The following is a 21,446-nucleotide window of genomic DNA, read 5'->3' as shown; positions in this document are numbered from 1 at the left end:
TTCAAAGGCCGCATATTTTCATAAAATGTAACTGGTAAAACATTGTTATTAGTGATCAATCGCAACACAGAAGTGTGATTAATCTGTTATGTTTTTTTTTCTTTGTAGTTGGTTAACAGCCTTTATTAAATATAAATGTTCTAAATGTAAAGTTTTGCGTGTGATTACATATTGGGATTATTCACAGATAAAAAGTTACGATAATAAGTGGTCGGCAAATACTGTTTAAAAAAAGTTAATTGCGATTAATCACAATTACTTTTTCCCAGTTTGCGAATTTTTTTAACGATTTCCGGCCCTAGTATTAATTTAATATTTGATATGAAAGTTAGGCGCCGTCGATTAATTAAGATGTCCGAGGGGACTTGAACGCCTCTCAACCCTGTTGTGGAAAACCAGGAGAGCTCCTCCTCGTCCCTGACCGACAGAAAAGGGGGAGACGGCGGGTGGAGTACAGGAAGCTGCTGTCCACTAACATCTGAGTATGGACCGCATGTAATTCTTGCATAAATCACGGTCTTTACTCTTCTTCCAGATTTTGAACAACAGACTGTTGAGATTCTAGATATTTTGGGGATCGGACTGGAAATCTAACCGAACAGCGAGAAGATGTCTCGGGGGGTGATCCAGCCCAGCCAGCAGAAACTGGCCGAAAAACTCACCATCCTCAACGACAGAGGGATCGGGATGTTGACACGGGTGTACAATATCAAAAAGGTTGGCGCACACACGCACACTGTAGCCATATTTGTTTCGGAAAAGCTGTGCTCAAACCGGGACACTATTCCTGGTGAATCCCGAATTCCCGTCGGTGTGATGGTCTGACAGGATGCAGGCAAACGAACACTTTCTGAACCACTGACTGAAGCACTCTGAAATTGTATTTTCCCCCCCGCTGATATATGTTTTCCTCCAAAGACAGATCTATGTGATACATCTCCGCATTCTTGGCATATTTCTTCGCAGCATCCCAGGCCACGGCTTTCCTTAGCAGAGCTAGCACCGACGTTAGCTTGCGGTAAACTTGTTCCCCGATTTGGACATGAAAATGCTGGCGTGAGAACAAACATACACCCTTGTTGTAAAACGAATGGGTAACATTAAACCGTCCGAGCATCCGTTGTCAAAGAAAGCAGATGATTGAGTGAACCCATCACGTCTGCGGCGATGCTAACTGTTAGCTTGTTTGGTAATGGCGGCGGGTTGGCTAAGCTAGGCTACAGCGGGGCGTCGTCTCTTTGAAAACCCGAACGAGGAGCACAGAACCTCCTGTCGGTCTGGGTCCAGCCGTCCCCCCACGCTGGCTGGGAGAGGGAGAAATTGAACCCGAAGGCTGTTTTTACAAACAGGCCAACAATTTACATTTTTGTTTATTATAGAAGATAGACATGAAATGATCTGAACTGGATCTAATTTGGGTTTCGAGGTTAAATCTCTGCCTGTTGTTTACACATTTCTTTCACACGGAGAGATTTAAAAGGGTGAATGAAATACTCCTACCTAAAAATGTTTAAATATTTAGTGTTTTCCTTCTGAACCATGTGAGGGAGGGGTCTTGTCCACTTCCAAAATGAATGTAAATGTTAGATTCACTGCCAGAATACATGTTACCCTGAGCCTTTCCATGCTTTTAAAGCAGGAGTCTGCAACCTTTGTCAGTAGAAGAGCCATCATGGCCTGCTTTTTACTGATCAGAACCTTAAAGGAGCTGCAAATCTTACCCTTTACAAAAATGTTATACTGATTTGTATTTATTACATTGTTTCTTTTATTAATAAATGTAAATTATATTCATATTTTGGCATGAATAAAAACAGAGATAAAAAGGGAGACTAGCATTTTCTAAAAATGAGGGCTGCCACAAATGATTATTTTAATAGTCTACTAATCATCGATTATTTTTACGATTAGTGGACTAATCAGGTCATGCGCAAAGTGGATGTAAAGCACACATCTTAACCATCATTAGCTTTAAACTAGATAAAAACTAGATATAAAGCATTACCTGTGATAATGCTGGTGTGAATGCTGTAAGTGGAATTTGGCTACTGAAGATGCTAGTGCTAATAGCTGAAGATTCTGAAGTTTATAGCTGAAATCACTAAAGCTGATAGCCAACTAAGTATTATTTAAATGCCAAATTAGCCTAAAAAACGGAAAAAAAGCCTAAGTTAGCCAAAACATCTAGCATGAAGCTGAAATATTAGCTAATCTCCAAATTATCTTAAGAAACGGAAACATTCCAGAATCAGCCAAAACAGCTAGCATGTAGCTGAAATATTATCTAAACTCCAAATTACCCTAAAAAACCTTAATAAATGCCAAAATAGTCCAAAAAGCTAGCAGAATGCCATTATAACTTTCAATTTTACTACTCAATCATCTGCTTTCTTTGACTCCATATAATATAGTCACAAATAATTGACTATTAGATCAGTTGTAGACTATTTTAATTGTTGATTAGTCGACTAATCGTGGCAGCTCTACTAAAAATGTTCATTTGTTTTTAACTTCTGACAGAACCTCTTATGATTTGCTGAAGTCACGATTCTCACCATGATTTTTTGAAGTCATCCTGTGCCAAATAGGATCATCCCACTGTGGCTCTGGACAGCAACTCGCTAATGTTGTTCAGCATAACATAATATATGCTTTAAACTCATTTTTTGTTTTTTTAACCAAAGTTTTGCTTACTATTTAAAATCTGAGTCGTACAACAATCAAGACCTCTTCCAGGCAGCAGGATGTAAAAATCTGGACCATAGTTTATCTTTGTGGTGCACTACAGCCATACATTTCTAAAGTTAACTACATTAAATAAATGTTAATTTAGTACCCTTACTTTAAAAAATACTATTATTTTATGTTTCTTTAGCCAGAGAGCCCCTATGGAGGGCTAAAAGAGCCACATGTGGCCATGGAGCCTCAGGTTTTAGACCCCTGTTTTAAAGTTAGGATAATATTTATATTTCTTCTGATTTTGCTTATGTCTTTTATAACTTGTGTTTGTGATATTACCATCTAAAACTTAGATTTGATGTTTTTTTCCTCTTCTTTTTTTGCTACTGCAGTTCTTACAGTAGGTCTTATCATAGAGGAAACCACATGTTTGTACTGTTCGACACAATCTTCCTCCTTTTTAAAGAGCAAACTGATGGTTTGTTATCTGAGATTTAAAGGACTTGTTTATTTATGCACACATTAGAGCTGAACAAGATGGCCAAAAAAATAAAATCTCTTATTATTATTTTTTATTTTTACACATAAATTTGATTTTCAATTTTAATAATTTTTCTCCTTTCTTTTCACTTTCTTCAACAAAAATGACGAATAACAGAATATATTTAACAAAAACTATTTTATTTTAACTTCTTTGGAAATATGCTTAAATACCATTGACTGTATAAGTAAGAACTGGACTGAGCATACCCTCTCATTTCATGTTTCACATAGGAAGTACCCACTAGTTGCAAGAAGGACAAAGTTCCATAGACTATTATTGAGAAATATACGGAAGCCAAAACGAACTAACTATTTTTTTTTTATATATCGTTTTTCTCTAGAAAACTAGAAAATAACTCATTATGACCCGAAAACAAATTTAGTTTTCTTGAGGAAACAAACTTTGTTTTCTTGTTATACTCACATAATCTATAACAAAGAATGAAGCATCCGCCCTCTCCCTTTCCTGCACTGAGATGCCGAGACTTTACCTAGACTTAAAACATGTAAAGTCTCTTTATTTTGTGATAAGCAACAAAAACAGCAGAATAAAACTCCACAAAAGTTATTTTTTAGTCTACTTTTAAAAATTTTATTAGTGGATCTACGCTCCTCAAATGCTTTCATTCCATCTCGTGCACCATTTCCCTAAAACCTCAGAACAAGCGGGTGATAGTGGATCTCGTTATAACGAGAGAAAAATAAAATTAATTAAGGGCAGGTCAGTTTCAGTTTCCGTAGAAAAAGACAATAATTTTTCAGTCATTTTATTTGTCAGAATAACCATTCTTTCTCTGACGCGTTCTTCTTAACATCTACTTTCTAATCTTAATTCTTTTAAAGATATTTTTTCTTTATTGCAAGTAAATCAAGTTATAAACTGACCAATCAGATGCCTCAGTAAAAGCATATGGTGCCCACTGGCCCCACCTCAAACATTTGATTGACAGACTCTCAGTGGGAGGAGTGTGGACTTAGAATAAGCCCGAACAAGCTCACTCATGATTGGTGACAGCAATTCCTCTAAAAACGTGACTCGGACAGACTTGAAATAATCGCTGTCGAGGTTTTGCAATTGGTTGCAATCTGGCAGTAGACGTATCATGAAGTGACGGAGAAGGCCTGATTTTGTGAGGGCTGGAGGTAATGCATTTCTTTTGGAGGACATCAACACTTCTTATGTCCAGTTCTTATTAAATAGTCAATGTCAAATACAAAGTTCAACTAAACAGCTGTAAAAATGTTTGTAGATCAATGCTGTAGATGTTTTGTCAGCTACCATGTGCTTCTCACACTGTCTGTTTCAGGTATTGAAACAAATTAGTCGTACTCCCACTTTTGGCAGCTACAACCTTCAAATAGATTTTGCTGGTTTGATGCGCCAAGTGGTCAACATTCCTCCAGTCAGATCTCCTCTAGAGCAGTGATGTTTTGGTCCATTCCTCCATCAGATCTCCTCTAGAGCAGTGATGTTTTGGTCCATTCCTCCATACAGATCTCCTCTAGAGCAGTGATGTTTTGGTCCATTCCTCCATGAAGATCTCCTCTAGAGCAGTGATGTTTTGGGGCTGTCGCTGGAGAACACAGACTTTCAACTCTCTCCAAAGATTTTTTATGGGGTTGAGATCTGGAGACTGGCTAGACCACTCCAGGACCTTAAAGTGCTTCTTATGAAGCCACTCCTTTGTTCCCTGGGCCGTGTGTTTGGGATGGTTGTTATTCTGAAAGACCCAGGCATGTGTCATCTTCAGTGCTGATTGAAGGAGGTTTTTACTCTAAATCTGACCACACATGACCCCATTCATTCTTTTCTGTAACCCTTGTGCTACCCAAGGCATGTTTACATTAAAAGTGGGGTCATCTGGACCCCACAAGACAGCGTGCTGTACTTTTTTTTTTTTTCAGGGATGTTTAATCTTCTCTGGTGTCTGTGCCAGACATAAAATCCTGTCCACCTTTGTAATGTGAGGGATCACACATCAATAAGTGTGGGGTCATCTGGACCCCATAAGAGAGCACAAGGGTTTATCGGATCAGTCATCCTGGTCCCTTTGTTGAAAAACAGCCCCAAAGCATGATGTTTCCACCTCTGTGCTTTACAGTAGGTATTGGTGGTGGGGGAAAATAGATTTAAGATGCATTAATTACAATCCAAAAACGATTCTGAATCGTTTTATGAATGTTATAATGAAGGCCATACTTCAGATACAGAGACTATTAGATCCTTTGTTAGTTTTACTTTTAAGTGCGTACTACAAGTTAGACTTCCCTTCCTAAACCTTTACTGTCTGAACCTCAAGTTACCTCAAGAAAAAAATTACCATCTTCATTTTTACCACGCCGAGTGTTAGATTTATTGTTTTCCTGAGTTCTGCTGGAGGTTCACTCAGCCTCTGGTGAGTTAACACTGTGAGGGGGGCTCCTGCCTCTGCACCACTGTGAGTCAGTCAGCACTAGGGCTGGGAATCACTGGGTACCTCACAATACCATGTGACACGCGATACATGGCTCACGATATCGATGATATCACGATACTGCCATAATTAGTAGAAATCCTCTCTAATACCTCACAATAAATAGAACACATATTTTATCGGAAGATATATCCCCATTTATTTTTTAGGTTGAATGCAATCATAATAAACAACTTGTGTCTTATTTGTGCAACAAATAGACACTTTTGTTCAAATCAGTAATACTGTCTTTGACAAGCATTGACACTAGGGCTCCCACAAACGATTATTTTTATAGTCGACTAATAATTGATTACTTTTTCCCATTAGTCAACTAATCGAGTCATACGCAAAGTTGATGTAAAACACACATCTTAACCATCATTAACTTTAAACTAACTAAAAATAAAGACAATTAGGATGATGGTTTATCAAACTTTTAATAAATAATGCAACATCTGTCCTTCATTAGTTTCTGCTATTAAAACTAGATTTAACTAGAAAAGGTTCATTACTTGTGATAATGGTAGCGTGAATGCTTTTTACTGAAAGTAGTCGCTGAAGATGCTAAAGCTGTTTTCCTGAAAATGTTGATGCAATTTACTTTAGTTGCTGCAGGGATTTGCTAAGAAACACAAAAGTTATTTGCGAAATGTTAAATTTATAAAAGATTAGAAATTTTATCAAAGAACTATGAAAGAGCACTGAAGTTGACCTAAATTTCTGAAAATTTTGTAGTAAAATTGCTTAAAAATCTCTAATATATGGCAATTATGCAAAAATATTGTGTGTTGCTTAAATATGAGCTAAACTCCAAATTAGCCCAAAAACCGTTAGCAGATGTCAAATTAGCCGAAAAAGCTAGCTCGTATCTTAAATAATAGCTAGACTTCAAAATAGCCTAAAATTCCTCAGTAAACTAAATCTGTCAAAAACATTATCCTGTTGCTAAAATAGAAGCTAAACACTAAATTAGCCTATAAAAACTTCAGTAGATAATACATTACCCCAAAACAGTAGCATGTTGCTTAAATACTAGCTAAACTCCAAAATAGCCTAAAATATGAAATATAACAGGAGCAGAACCCTCCCAGATTCTCATTGGGTAGACAGACTCCCTGGCTGATGACTCGGCATGCCTTACAGCCTACAGGGCTGCATACAGCATGTGCAGAAGCTCCTTCATGCTCCATGACAGGTTCACATTTCAGCACCATTCTTAAAGGAATATTCACACTTTGAATGCCATCTTTACGCAAGACACAATTGAACAAATCAGGAACAACAGACAAAGTAAAGACAAAAACTATCTACATTATCAAACTCAACCTAAACTAAAACTAGTAAACAACAACAGAAAACACTCCCACAAAGCCTGCATTGTTGTAACAGTATTTCTACAATATGTGAAAAAGTTTGATATGAAACTGGTTTGTGCCACTACTGCAGGATTTGCATGAGGGGAACTTTAAACATGTTTTTGAATAAAACCACTTTAAGCAAAACTGAATTTCATAGTTATTTATTTATTGGATTCACCATGATCTAGAAATGAAAATGAAGTTGTGTATGAGTTAGGTTGTGTAAATATGTCCAGCGGCTCATATCAGCTCTTATGCTACCTTCAGGCTGTTCAGGAACATCTGAGGTGTCAGGAAATCTCTTTCAAAGGACTAGCAGTGAGAGTGAGAACATGTTCATGGTGCAGACAGTGAGCATTCTTCTGCTACCTTTTGCAGTTGGTTGTTATCAGCAGTCTTCTGCAGTCTTTTGCCCCCATCAACTGTGTTTTGCTGCATCTGCCGTCCACGTCTTTTTCTGCCATTTGCAGTTGTTTAAGCTGCCTGAAGTTCATAGTCATCTTCTGTAATGTGCAGTTATTTGATACTCTTGACGTATTTTTATGTCATGCAGTCTTTTGCTGCAATATCAAGTCTTCTGCCTTCTTTTGCTGCCATTTTAAATTGTTTGTTGTCTTCTGTCCAGCCTTCTACTGTTGTCTGAGTTTTTCAGTACATGCATTTTTATTTATTTAATTAATTAATTTGCCCAAAAAGGACACGCACTCCTTCATTTTTCTCGGCTATAACTGATTTCTCTCTTTTTTTTCTGTTTAAATTCAATCATGTTCTCATTTCATACACTGTTTGTCTTCTACATTAAGGTCTAGATCTTTAGATTTAGGGCTGCAGTTTAACTGAGTTTCAGAAGGAAACATCAAACTTTTATTTCCCTTAGAGGATCATCTACAAACACAAATATATATATCAGAAGTTTTTGTGCTTGACATTTAGACATGCACTCACAGAGGCTGATGTTGTTCTATCAAATGGAATTGACCGTCACACTTTAACCCTACAGCTCGTTCCAAATGATTATGTTAATATTGTTCTATGATTTTTCTCAATCCTCAATACAAATGATTATGTTAATATCATTAACCATTAGAGTATACATTAAATGTTATCAAGCAAACCTCCTAAGAATTTTTTTAACCATTTATGATAAGATTCTTTAACAGGCTTTATTAACACATAAACAAACATTATTAATGTGTTTATAGGGTGTTAGTTAGACATTTATTAGCACAATAAGCCAAATAAAGTTTATTAACATGCTTAATGATTCATTCTCATCTAAATCGAGGTCATTGTCTACAAAGGCCATATTATTAAATTGCTTACAAGCTTAACAAATGTATGTTTTTTGTATGTTTTGCAGCACCTCATCTAAGTGTTGCCATTTTTTTCTAAAATAAAAACCTTCAAATGTTCAACAGTCTTACACACAACAGAGTTCTTCAACATTTTTAGATTTTAAAGAACTGAAAATGATCATTTGTTGAATGTGCTGCATTAGGAGGTCATATTTACTCAAATTTAAAGCTATTCCATCAAAAACATCTTCATAGGTCAAGTCACATTTGAACACAGGAACCTTATTTTGTAGCAGTTTCACAATTCTTCCAACCATTGAACTTTTTGGAGTTTCTGCTTGAATTTCTTTGCAGGATGTCAGAATAGTCTCCCAGAGCTGCTGTTTGGATGTTGAACTGCCTCCATCCTCAGAGAGATTTGCCTTGAGGATGTTCTAAAGGTTCTCAGTAGGGTTGAGGTCAGGGAGGATGGGGCCACACCATCAGTTTATCTGCTTTCATGTCCATAGCAGCCAATGATGCAGAGATATTGATGAAGATTATTTAGTTACAGAAAGCAACGTTCTTTAGGACCATGGAAGAAAATGGTCAGTCAGAAACCCCACCTACTTTTCAGAGGTCATTTTCACACCTTCAGGGACCCTATTGCCTCGTTTCCACTGTGCGGTCCAGGCCGGACTGGGCCGGGCCAGACTGGACTTTGGAGCTTTTCCATTGCAAAATGGACCCGTTAAGCTGGTCTGATTGGTACCATTTCTGGTCCCCCATTGGTCGTAAGTCCATAGAAAAATGGAATGGAATTCATTGATTGGTGGAAAGGTTTTATGACAGCAGGAAGCGTCCGATCAGCGCTTGTAACGACTTAAGATAAAACCGAAAGTTTTCTCCTCTTTGTTTGTATTCTTTTTCGCCCCCAAAATCTTCTTGCAAAGAAAATAAGATTCTGTACATATAGTATTCCCCCTTATTTACGGGGGTTGGGGACCGGACACATGCCAAACCCACTAATACAACGGACCCCCCCCCCCTTGTTTTGGTCTCACCTGACCCCTGAAGAATGTTAGTTACTGATCCATGCTCATTAAAAACACTTCTGATTGTACTCTGAAAACATTTATTGAAGAACATTGGAGTATTGCTGAGCATAGTATTTTTTTCTTTTTAATCCAGAACAATAGACTGTTCTGCAGCGTACAGTCCGGCTTCACACAGTTCCATGTCACGCGACTCAAACGCTCAGCCCTACAGCCTCTTCAAATGAAAATATAAGATCGATACTTGGTGAGAACCCATCGAGAATCGATCGCAGGACTAAATATACAATATATTGCAATATCGATATTTTGGCACACCCCTAGTCTAAATAGAGTTGGATGAAGCCGGCTCTGACACCACACATAGGAAATGTGTGGCCTCCAGTGAAATGGAGCCAATTCAGGCGCCATTTTTCCTCATTACGGATGCTGCCATATGCAGCCAGATGACAGTACTTGGTCTGAGTTGGTCTGAGTCACATGCAGCTCCTGTTGTCAATCATGAATAATTTGTTGGAAGGCCACACCCCTTCTACTGAAAGCAGCTCTGGCAAATCTGTCAATCAAACGTTTGAGAAGGGGACCAGCAGGTACCACATATTTTACCTGAGGCGTCTAAATGGTCAGTTTATAGTTTATTTTGACACTTAAATACAATTTGCTTCATCATGGAGCACACTACAGCTCCAGTCTTGACTCTCTTTGAATTACCTTAACTGTTTGATCGTTTGTGCAAATTACGCAATTTCTACACACTCGGAAAGCCGAGAAAAGCAGCTTTGCGCTTATAAGAAACACTTCACTATTAAAAGCGTAATATGGTTCTTTTTTTTTCTTTTATTAAACAATTCAGATACCTTCGGCAGTATTTTAACTAATAGAAACACAAATGTAGTTGTTTAAAATTATTGTAATTTCAAATAGTTTAGACTATTTTCATAATGACTTAATTTTATTTAGATTATTTAATTTGGTTTTGCCTGCTTTAAACATAATGGTCTGTTTAAGGCTCTGGTTTTTAAATGATCATTTGATTATTTTAGATTATTTTCATTTATTTTGCTGGTGAGATGTTTTAGCTCATAAACTGGATTTTTTTTCACTTTGTAAAATAGAGCAATAAATTCCTTCATGCATTTTCAGAGACACTCCCTCATGTTTCCTAACAATTATTTGTGCCTATCAAAGTACCAGATACATTTGAACTTGGTGAATCCAGAAATATGACTGTAATGTTTCCCTGTGATGAGTGTCATGCTGATGTACAGTATTTTTCTCTGAGCTTTAATTTCATAACATTTGGTCAAAGCTGCAGTGTCACAAAAATGCAGTTTTAAAAAGAATTTGTGTTCATTATGTTTTGTCGTGTAGGCGGCCGCTGGTATATAATAATCTGTAAATGTATATTTTGTTTGCCTGCCAAGCAATGAATCCTCTTGTGAACATGAAAGCATCTGAACTGTTTGTCAGGGTTCTAGAATGAAAGTGCAGCTTTAGCAGAGCGCAAACACAGCACAGCCTGTACGCTTTAAAGCAGGTGTGCACGTGCAGCATGCACGGAGGCCGCAGTGTGTACTGATGTGTGGATGCTGATCCAGGAGTCTGTCTGGGTGGCTTTGGTTTTGATTTCTTTTCTTCTTCTCTCCGTCCCAATGCTCCCCCCCTGTGCAGCAAGGACAAGTTTGGAAGGTTTGCAAACTTTCTCACCTTCCACTGATGACCCCCCCTCACCCCCCTCCCTGGTCTGTGGTGCTTCCCTTCATGTTTGAGTCATGTGTGAGTGCGGCTGGGCTCCATTCACTGTCAGTTTGATCAGACCGAAGCAGGTTCAGTGTGTCGTTCATGTTTGTGTTCCAGCATCTACTCAAACATCTGATCGTACCATCAGAGCCACACAGGTGCACTGATCCTTACATCCTTACTGCGTGGGTGCTTCAAGCCTTGCCCTCTCCCACAGGTGTGAAATGTTTCCAGTCAAACTCAGGGATCTTCTCAGTGACGATCTGAGCACAGACATTCTTAAACACCAGCAGAAAGACGCATTTAGATGATTCTTTGTTCTGGATTCCCCGTTCCTTCATGTACTGATACCAAGGATCAGAGTTCTGCTGGTCCCTCTTCTGCCCTAAAGGGGTTACAGGCTACAGGGCCCTTCAGAACCAGAGACAAAAATCCGGGTTTTCTCATTATTCTTCATTGATTTGAATTTTTAGACATCTTATTGTGTAAAATAAAAAGTGATCTTAATTCTACAGTTTTCCAAAGTCAGACTGACATATTTACATGCTTGAACTAAAATACAAAGATTTAGCAACTTCTTAAAATCATTAAGAAATACAATAAGAGTTTATGTTAACATCTTAAAGGATCTACAGTACATGTGTCAAAGCCAAGGCCCGGGGGCCAGATCCGGCCCTCCAGATCACTTTATTTTATTGTTATTAATGGCCCGATGTTATCTTGTACTTATTGCTAACTTGTCTAATTCTCACAAAATATATTTTTATGGAGAGTGAAATACTGAAAGTTATTCAAGGTTTAAGTTGATTTATTCTGGAATATTATTCCTGCTTTTTCATTATTCATAATTATGTTAAAAAGAGCAGTCTGAACCACAAGAATGATCATCTTGTATTATTTGTGTTTGCAGTGGACTATTTGAAATATTGCACTGCTTCTAATTAAACCCTGAATATTTCAAATGTAATATTTATCTACAAGAAAACAATAAGATACATTTTCCATTTCTTTTACTTTTAGTAGCAAAAGTTGTGTTCACCCATGTTTTATAAATCAACTATTAACCATAAGATTTTACGTTTTTTCCTGTCTTTAAATGATAGGATGGAAGTGTCTGGTCGTGGGCTTTTATTATTTTAGCAAGTGACATGACCCAAGTAAGAAAGTATTACCGTGTATATTTATTATTTGAAGTGCTGTGTAATAAGCCATAGTTCAATTGAGGGACGTTGGATCTCTTTAGACATGAATTTGATCGTACTACAAGTATCATGGTAACTGCACCTGCTTTTTTCACACAGCAAACTACCTGATGGAGCATTTCACCCCCCAGGTTTCATTTTGTTCAAAGAGTTCAGACTCCTGTGGCATTTTAGGAGACTTGTTTTTATTTCCTGCAAAAGTGAGACACTGCAATCTAAAAGAGGCAAATGTACTTATTGGTATTTTGCACTTATCATATCAAAATTTCTTCTTCCTTATGAAGTAATGTTTGTGCCACTAACATAAGAACAAGTCACAGTTTGAAAATGACAAACAAAATGTTGAGTTTTAAAAATAGGATTTTCTGTCACAAAATAAATAATGAACGTTTGTTTGCAAAAATGTTTTCAAAATCTTTCTTTGATTCTAAAATACATGTTTGCGTTTGTGAGCCTGCATAAACGGGCCATCAAACCAGCCAATTAGAGACAAGGGGCTTCATTCAATCGAGTGTCTTTGTCTGGCGTTCAAACCGCCTGGATTCAGTCACATTGGTCTCATTGGTCTCATTGGTCTTGTTAACCAGGATTCTACAGCCTTTAATCAAAGGAGAAAAGAACATCAGAGCCAAAGAAGGACAATGTATTCAAGTTATTGTTGCTATTGTGATTTACAAAGATACGCCATTTGTTTTTTCATGAATGGTCCATTGAAATATTGTCAATAATAAATACAATGTAAAAATATTGTTATCCAAATGTTGATGATATCAGCTTAATATTCTATTAATAAACAGGTAAACAGAATCTACAGATCGATTCTCAATATTTTATTCTGTAATGGAAGTTAAAAAGTCCCACAAAGCTTCATGATTACTGTAATGTTAGCAGGTAAACGTTACACTGTTTATTTGTTTCTTTTAGGAGCTCCTCAGACATAAATTCCATCCATTAATTTTCAGATCCCGCTGTGAAAATGCCATGATATTAACCAGGATTCTGAAGGTCACCAATGGAAGCATGTATTTTAGAACCAGAGGAGACAGACTTTCAAAACGGAACATTTTGTGTGCAATTGAAAATGTTTTAATTTCAAATTTGCAACTTGTTCTGTCGTTTTACAGGCAAACATTTTACTTGATAATGCCAACATTGTTGTTTTTTTGTTATTTATTTTTTACCTAAGATGTATCAATTTAATTTTTTTTAAACCTTTCTTTGTACTGAAAAAAACATTGAGATGTTTTTAGTTCAGACTTGTCAAAGAGGTGAGCAGTACATGTTTAAACAAAAATGCAGAAGAGTTTAACAGTGTAAGGAAAATAAACAGTTAAGTCAAAAAGAAGGAAATCTGAAGATGATTAATAAACCAGCATTTAAGAGCACAATAGTTTTGAACACAACTCACTAATTAGAAATGCAAAAAAATGCAAACAGACAATTAGTCTCAGTAATTTAAGTTGAAAAACGACAACAGTATCGTGTGACCGAACAAGAGCAGGAAACAAATTGTCATCGTAGAATTTGGGCAGCAGGCATTCGCTGCAAATTCTGAGAGAAGGATTCTGTTCACCGACAGTTACCCAGCTCAAACCAGGAAACGGGACCACTCCAGAGAGCTGCTATTAATGAGTTTATAGCATCATTATTTTAAGATCTATTGATGCTAACTTAATGCTAGTGCATTTTATAGTTATTTTATACTCAACAATCCCATCACTTCAGGTTTTCAAAAACCAAAATTACCTATTTGTACTGTGTGAATTATCAGCAATATTAGTTACTGAGCCTGCTTACAGGCCCACCAATGTAAGCAGATCAATTCCAATGAACTATTGAACATAATTATCAATTTTGAAACTGTAACTTTTGTGCCTGATTGCTCCTTTCTGTTATGTCAAACAAATTGGCCTCATTAGGTTCAACAATATAAAAAGCAATTACTGTCCTCAATCCATTACTGTTTGTAATGGTGTTTATTGTGACTACATTCCACATTTTTTTTAAAGAAACCTTTGAAATGGAGTCGTCACAGTTTCTTGTTTTACTGACAAAAGTCCTCCTTGTTTTTCTCCTCTTTGGGGTCCAATGTTAACATTCAAACTGACTGAACGTCTGTGGGTGGCATGGAGTTTTTTATGTAACTAGATATATGTAACTACAAAAACTGAAGGACTCATCCAAACTTGGAAATACTTGATCACTTGTTCAATTAAACAGCCTGAGGTTGAGGCGCCAATACATTTGGCAGTGGCTTCTGCCACCATGTCAGGTAAAAACCTCAGAGTGGAAAATTCTCCCACCTCCTTCAATCCTTAACATGGCCAGCTAAAACGAAGGGGGCAGGGCTAAGAACCAACACTATTTGTGGGAAAAGATACAATGTCTGCTTACTGAGTGTGTCTAACAGTTGGAGTATATCATTGATATCCTTTCACCATTAATGATCAATGCTTTGTACATCATCTTCAGAAGCATTAGACTACCCAGCTTTATGTTGAGATGAAGGAAGTTTATTAATGTGACTTCTTCATCAATTTACTATGTAATCACAGCTGATTCTCGGGCCTTTATTGTGTAAATGTTTTATCTAGAGAACAGTAAGTGTCCTGTGGTGTGTCAGGCAGACACAGTTCATATGAAGGCTAGAGCCTGTGGCACTGAGAGGTCAGTCTGTGGGTGAATGTCTAGTCTTCTTATCGAGACCACATTTATGAAAACACCCTAATTAGTTCTGTTTGTACTCAAACTGCCAGATCAAAACAAAGTTCCATAAAAAACAAATAAATGCATCCAGAGAGCCTCAAACTTAAATCTCTACTCTCTGCAGGACCTTCAAGTCATCAAGTTTTGAGAAATGAAGTGATACAAAATGCATTATTGCATGTGTGTCACTTGTGTCAAAGCCGGATCCAGCCCGGGGACCGGCTCTGATGCAAACAGCATCCGAGCTTTAATAAAAAAACAGTTAAGTCATTGCATATTATTCTGTAACAGCCTGTATAAGGGACCAGCAGATTAGATGGAAGGGTTTTAAGTGTAAATCCTGTACTGAGCAAGCAAAAGGTGACAGTGAAGAGAAAATGCAGAATGAATTAAAGATAAGGCAGACCTAGCAGAACCAGAGTTGGTAACAACAGTCATTCTCTATGAAAGTATCAGGCATGCGTTGTCAGACATTTGGTTTTCCTGAAGTTAAAGTCAACAAAAATTTAAGAAGGGATTCCAGTTTAATTGACAAGAGTATTAAGAGTTCTCATTAAAAAAAATGTTCACCATAGTTCAGAGAGAATCTTCACCTGTAGGTTGTTTTAAATTCCTCGTGTTGTGCAGAAACTGCGTTGTGGCATTTACTTGCTCCTTTGAGTCTGTAAGATGGATTTCAAGGCTGTCGGCGTTTACCTGGAAACACAAACATTACAACCATTTCTGTTCTCCATGTCTAGCTTTGCAGTTGGCCTTAAAGCTCAGAGAAGATTGTCCCTCATCTCTTTTAAAGTCTTTACCCCTTCAGTAAACGCTGCCATCAAATCTTTGCAGACCAACTAATTAGAAAAGAACCTACATGGCATTTAAAATTGAGTTTTTGTTATTCTAGTTTAACAGTTTGTCTCTGGAATGGCCTCGTTCTTCATCGGCATCTCCATGTGGTGTGAACTCACCTTGTGACCCCACGATTTCCCACGAGTGGTGGGGTGGTTCTGGTTACCTGAAGAAGTGCTGTCTTTTAGGTGTTAACATGCTCAGGTTATAGGTCTGATCAGAAGAGCATGTCACTCTCAAACTTTAGCACAGATGTCATTGTTTGGCACCATATCTATTCGGAGGAGCTGAAAGGTGTGTTGGATTTCTACATAGGTGCTGCTCTAGTCTGTTTTAGGCCAGAGCTGCCCAAAACTGATCCTAGAGTTCCCAGAGATCCAGATCACCAGCAGAAAGTAGACTGGATAGGTGGGTAGACCTCCAGGACCAGAGCTGGGCAGTGCTGCTTCAGGAAAGTTTAAACTGCATTATGAGGATACTGATGGAGGATGGGTTCTGGTGGGAAAGTTGAAGGTTTTGTACAGAAATGGTTTAAAGACCCTTAAAGGGGCCATACCATGATTTTCTCAAGTCTTTCAGAGTGAACTATATCCATATATATGATCATAAATTACCCTTGAAACACTAAGGAACTAATAATTTATTAGATATTTTTCGTGAGTTTTTGTCCTACCCGGAAGTAAAATGACTCGATTCCTGAAGCTCCGCCTGCCGCTGTGTGTGGCTGCCACCCATTTCATGGCGTCATCCTAGAGCTGTTCTTTGGCAGTGTGTCTGAGTTTTTTCTACAGAAATAAAAAGCATCAACACTTTTTCAAAGATGAATGCACATCTCATAAATCTGCCTTTAGCAGCCGCAGCCGTCGCTACACTGCTTGACAACACAAATGCACTCAGCGTCTGCATGACTGTGCCCACCGGGGGGTGGGTAGTTTGGAGTCCAGTGTCTAAAGTAACGAACACCTGTTTGAGCTGGAATTTATTGAAAACCGGACACAACTGGAAGATATTTGGTATTCTGCATCTAAAATTGAAGATTTTTTTCTGATCACCGCTAGCTCAGAGGAAGAATTGAGTGTTGGTGTTAGACTGGGGGTGGAGTTGTCAGAGCAGACTCTTCCTGAAAGGGGCGGTGCTCACTCTGTGACATCACATCCTGAGGACCTGCTCGTTTTTGTGGGTATGGGAGGGGCTGCTGCAGATAGTGCAGGTCTTTAGAGGATTACTCTTAAATGCATGAACGGATCAAAATACCACTTTAGGGTTCTTTATGGTGAGGAATGAACAGGATAATGCAGGCAATACCTCAAAAAGTTGTTTTTTCATGATATGGCCCCTTTTAAATGAAAGTGGTATTTTTGGTGTTTATACCATGTTCTTGTTGCATTTTTCTCATGATTGAGGACAAAAGAAAATCAAGATTAAAATAGCATGTCTGAGTATTTTACTTCTTAAAACCATTGTGAATCAGGAGCAGACAAAAATGCAGTTTGAAAAAGCTTGCAGTTGCTGGTACAAACTATAATTGGCAGGTCACAGTCTCACTGCTCCACTCCATTCTCCACTTACAGACGAATAGATCCATGAACGTTTTCCTCGTCTGAGCTGGAATCTGAATCCAAAGTGTACGGCTGGATAGAAATGATATTACTCACTGTATCTGTTGCATCACTAATATTAGCCTGGGAGTGTGAGCGGCTGTAAGCTAGTGGGGGAGAGTGTAACAAATTCTGTACACCTCTGCCTCCAGCTTCAGCTCTTTAGTGTCTCACCAACTGTCTGTCTCAGCTCTTTTCTTTGTTCAGCCTCATGTTGTTGATCCCTGACAATCCCAATGGGGCTCTGATATATCACCATAGATAGATGGGTAGATCAATATGCAGAGTTTAATGATGTTGAGATGTGAACAGGAAGGAGCCGAGTGATTCAGCAGGCGTGTGGCAGCTGTGGACAGGCGGGAGTCGAGCGCGGCGAGGAACTGACAGAACTGACTCCAGCAGTAGGCAGCAGTGTGACCTTTTGTGATGTCCTCTACTTTTAGAGAATGACCACATTTAGGTTGGGTCAGAATTCCTTTAGTACTCACTACATAGTACGTTCACCATTTAGAAGTACTGTCTCAATGTACAATGTCTAAATCCAGTGCCCTAGAAACTTCCCAGAAGGCACTGTGAAAAACCAGTCTGCATCAAAGCTGACTAAACTGATGAATATAGACCACAATGCATTGTGTTTGAACAATTTTTATTGTAAAAAAATGTATTTAAATGTAGTTTTTCTGAACTATCCAAGAACACAGTGTATTGATAAATAGTCTTCGTAAAATGCTCGTGTTCATTAGGTTTTTACTTCTAAAAATAGGTGTTGGCATATTTGGTGTTCAAAAATAGTAAAAATTGTCCAAATTGCTTTTAAAATTCAGGGCTCTAGATAGACCCACACTATGTACTTCTTTTGTAGGCAGGGAGTTGGGAGGGAGTTCAGGCACAGCTTTAGTCAGCTGACAGCCCGCCTCAGCTGCAGAAATCCAGTTTTTCAGGAAAAATTTTTAGAGGATGTTTTGAAGCGAATCTCAGGCTCTGCTGAGGTCCGGTTTGATAATAAAACAAATAAGACTATTGGAAAAACTAATATGGATGTTTTTAATTGTCTTTGGTAAACAAGCAGCTCCTGTAATGTGTAAAACAGAATGTCGTCTCTATGGGAGAGCTAGAGACTGAAGGCAGAACTAAGACTGCAGACGGGATCTTGTCTCTGCAGACAAACCTGCAAAAATGTTTGCAGGACGACACCAGAAACTAAGAGGTGAGGAGGCTTCAACCCTTCCTCGCCCCTCCTCTCCACCCCAAAGATCATCCGTAGGACTGGGGCAGGGTGCTGAATTGAGATCTCATCCTTGACACGAACAACAAATGCACACACACAACAAACGCACACACACCCGTGGGAAGGAGAGTGTTGTGAATGCAGACAAGAGGAGAAATCTCATAGGAGAAGCTGATCTCAGTCTTCATTTTTGCCATTTTTCATTCAAAGTATTTTTCCTTACTGTTCATTGAAGTTTTCTCTTTTTTCTACATTGCCCCCCATCCCCTCCATCACTGCCTTTCCTGCAGTAGTGCTGTCTGAGCTGATCTTATCACATGCAGCTGTCAGTGGTTCTTGGTCTGTTCTTTTCTATCGTTTTCTAACCCCTTGTCGGTGGACTGGATCAGGTGGATGTTTCCATGAACTTTCATAATGAGTCTTCATCCTGTTACAGCTAAGAACCACTGGTGAGCTCTGTTACAGCTGAACCTGGTTTATCCAGACATGAAACGTCCCAAATTTCAGCACTGTAGCCTCTGGAGAATCTCCAGAAGTCTTTTATACCCGACCTCTGCATTAAATCTAGTGATCTGGTGTGAGTGTCCCCCACCCCACCCCTGGGTAAACCAGGTCCCACTGTAAATCCTGAATGTTTCCTGGTGCTAAAACCAAAGAGTGTCAGAAGCTGAAACCGAGAGGCAGAGCTGCCTCCATGTCTCTGATTCTTTGGGAACATCTCTCCTCATGTTCTCTTCTCCTTCCCTTCCAGGCCTGTGGAGATCCAAAGGCTAAGCCTTCGTATCTGGTGGACAAGAACCTGGAGTCAGCTGTTAAGTTTATAGTGAGGAAGTTTCCTGCAGTGGAGACGCGGAACAACAATGTGAGTGTTTCTCTGTTGTGTTTCTGCTCTGCTTTTTTCTGCACTGCAGTTTGTCCGATTTAAAGTCGTATCTGTTGCTGCTCGTATTTTCATCCTTTTGCCAAATATTCAAGTTTTCTTTGACTCTTTTGGTTTTAAGGGAACAATGCAGAATTGTCTAATAAAAATAGTTCATTTATTTTTTATGGAGATTACTCGTTAAATTATTGACCGATCAAAAACCCTTCCTTACTTAACAAATGACAAAATGACCTTCCTGACATTTCCTTCTTATTCTGAATTGAAATGATTCAAATGTAGACGTACGCATTAACTGCAGGTGTTTTCTTCCACGACAACTCTCACAGTTTTACTGCTGCGGCTGTGTTCATCTTTGTGTGGAAAATGTGCTAGTAGTCGTCATACTCTTGCTGAAACACATCAATTTCTGTTGCCATAAAGTATGAAGCCCTAAAGGTGTTTTCCGTTGCCATGGTGAATCGTGCTGTCTTTGCTCCATTGATCAGGACTTTTTATGGTCGCGACGATCGCACCCGATTCTGACTCCAACTAGTCAGAGTTGATTGAATCAACTCTTTTCAGCTGTTCTGAAACCGAAAACTCTGAGTTTGCGAATTTTGAATCAGTGAACTCTGAGTTTAAGTTTGAACTCTTAATTCATTTAAACCTGCTTCGTGAAACGGACCCCAGGTCCAATTGCCTATTGGGCCTTGAATACCTGTCATTCAGCCCTGTTGTCGAGACTTCGACCATGGTGGACAGTGATTGGGTAACTGACAAAAGATGTGCGTATTGTGGGTAGTGAGCACGTGTTAAACTTTAGGACTTTGGTTCTGGCTGACAGCAGCCCTTCAATAAAGAACAGCGGACCTCAGTGAAGGAAGACTTCTTTTTGTATTTCTGTTTGAATCTGTGTTCATCCCTCATGTTTAGCAGGGTAGTGTGAAGGAGCTCTTCCTCGCTGTTGTTCTTCAAGATTCTGTGGAGAATCAAACATTTAGATTCCAGTTTGGTAGAAAGTGCTTCACTTTTATTTCCACTAAAGAAGATGCATCAAACATTGATTTTATCATTGAAATTTTTATTTTTTGTAAAACACGGACCAACTTAAAAGTTCCATGTAAGGAAAATGTGATTTGATGGATTTTTAGTGAATTGTTCTTTCTCTTACAGACTGATTCTGATCTCTGATACAAGAGTAAACATTTGTTGATTCTAGTTACTGAATTCAAACTGGTTTTCAAATTAAGTTAACAATCAAATATGTTTTACTACATTAATACATTTCACAGTCAGTAATGCCTTTTGATGTGTCAAAAATGTTAACTATTGTGCAAATTAAAATGTAAGTTTTAAGTCATGTTTTGCTGTGAAAGGAGACTCTGAGACTTTTAAGGATCTGGTGTTTCTGAACGTTTGCCAAAATGAAACCTATTTGAAACCCTTAATGATAACATCAATAACATGAAAGAGAAACCGCCTTTGTGTGTTTAGGTTCCCCCTCAAGCCAACATTTGTCTGTTGCCGTCCTCTGATAGATGCTGTGATAGAATCGTCGTTTGCAGCGGTCTTGTGGATGTGCTTCATGTCTTCGTCTTGAACTTGACCTTCATGAGCAGCTTAGTTCACAGGTGGTTTGTGTTCACAGTACTACAGCTTGTTTGTGAGGCTTCCGTCACCTTTCATTGGTGTTTAAGTGTAGACTGATGCTTTAAAAAAGGGCAAAGAGGATTCCTAGAAATGGCAACATTTTTAACACTGAAAGTTGTGGGGCAGAACTCTGATCAAACTGCCTTTATGGTTTCTTCTTCTCAGAGCTGAACATCCAGAAAGGCTTCATAATCTAAACTCTAACTGTCATGAGTTTAAAGCTCTGCACCTCATGTCTGCTGAATGACTATTGTTTAG

At 38.4% G+C, this 21,446-nt stretch overlaps 1 protein-coding gene across 5 annotated transcripts in view; it reads left to right on the top strand.

Annotated features, from left to right (window-relative positions):
• Positions 1 to 341: 341 nt before the first annotated feature.
• Positions 342 to 21,446, top strand: part of nckap1 (NCK-associated protein 1) — a 49,869-nt gene continuing 28,764 nt past the window's right edge. For 2 of the 5 annotated variants that reach the window (XM_024261345.2, XM_024261344.2), the window contains exons 1-2: positions 385 to 717; positions 19,428 to 19,538. In XM_024261345.2, the coding sequence (XP_024117113.1) occupies positions 610 to 717; positions 19,428 to 19,538 (219 nt within the window). In that variant the 5' untranslated portion in view covers positions 385 to 609. Of the gene's footprint in view, positions 718 to 11,036; positions 11,055 to 19,427; positions 19,539 to 21,446 lie in introns of all 5 variants that reach the window. The other 3 variants (XM_024261340.2, XM_024261341.2, XM_024261343.2) reach the window with 3 other exon arrangements.

This window comes from Oryzias melastigma, linkage group LG15, assembly GCF_002922805.2.
Source record: "Oryzias melastigma strain HK-1 linkage group LG15, ASM292280v2, whole genome shotgun sequence".
Lineage (NCBI taxonomy): Eukaryota > Metazoa > Chordata > Actinopteri > Beloniformes > Adrianichthyidae > Oryzias > Oryzias melastigma.
Note: the sequence above shows the minus strand (reverse complement) of the source record. Positions and strands in the feature narration are given on the sequence as shown.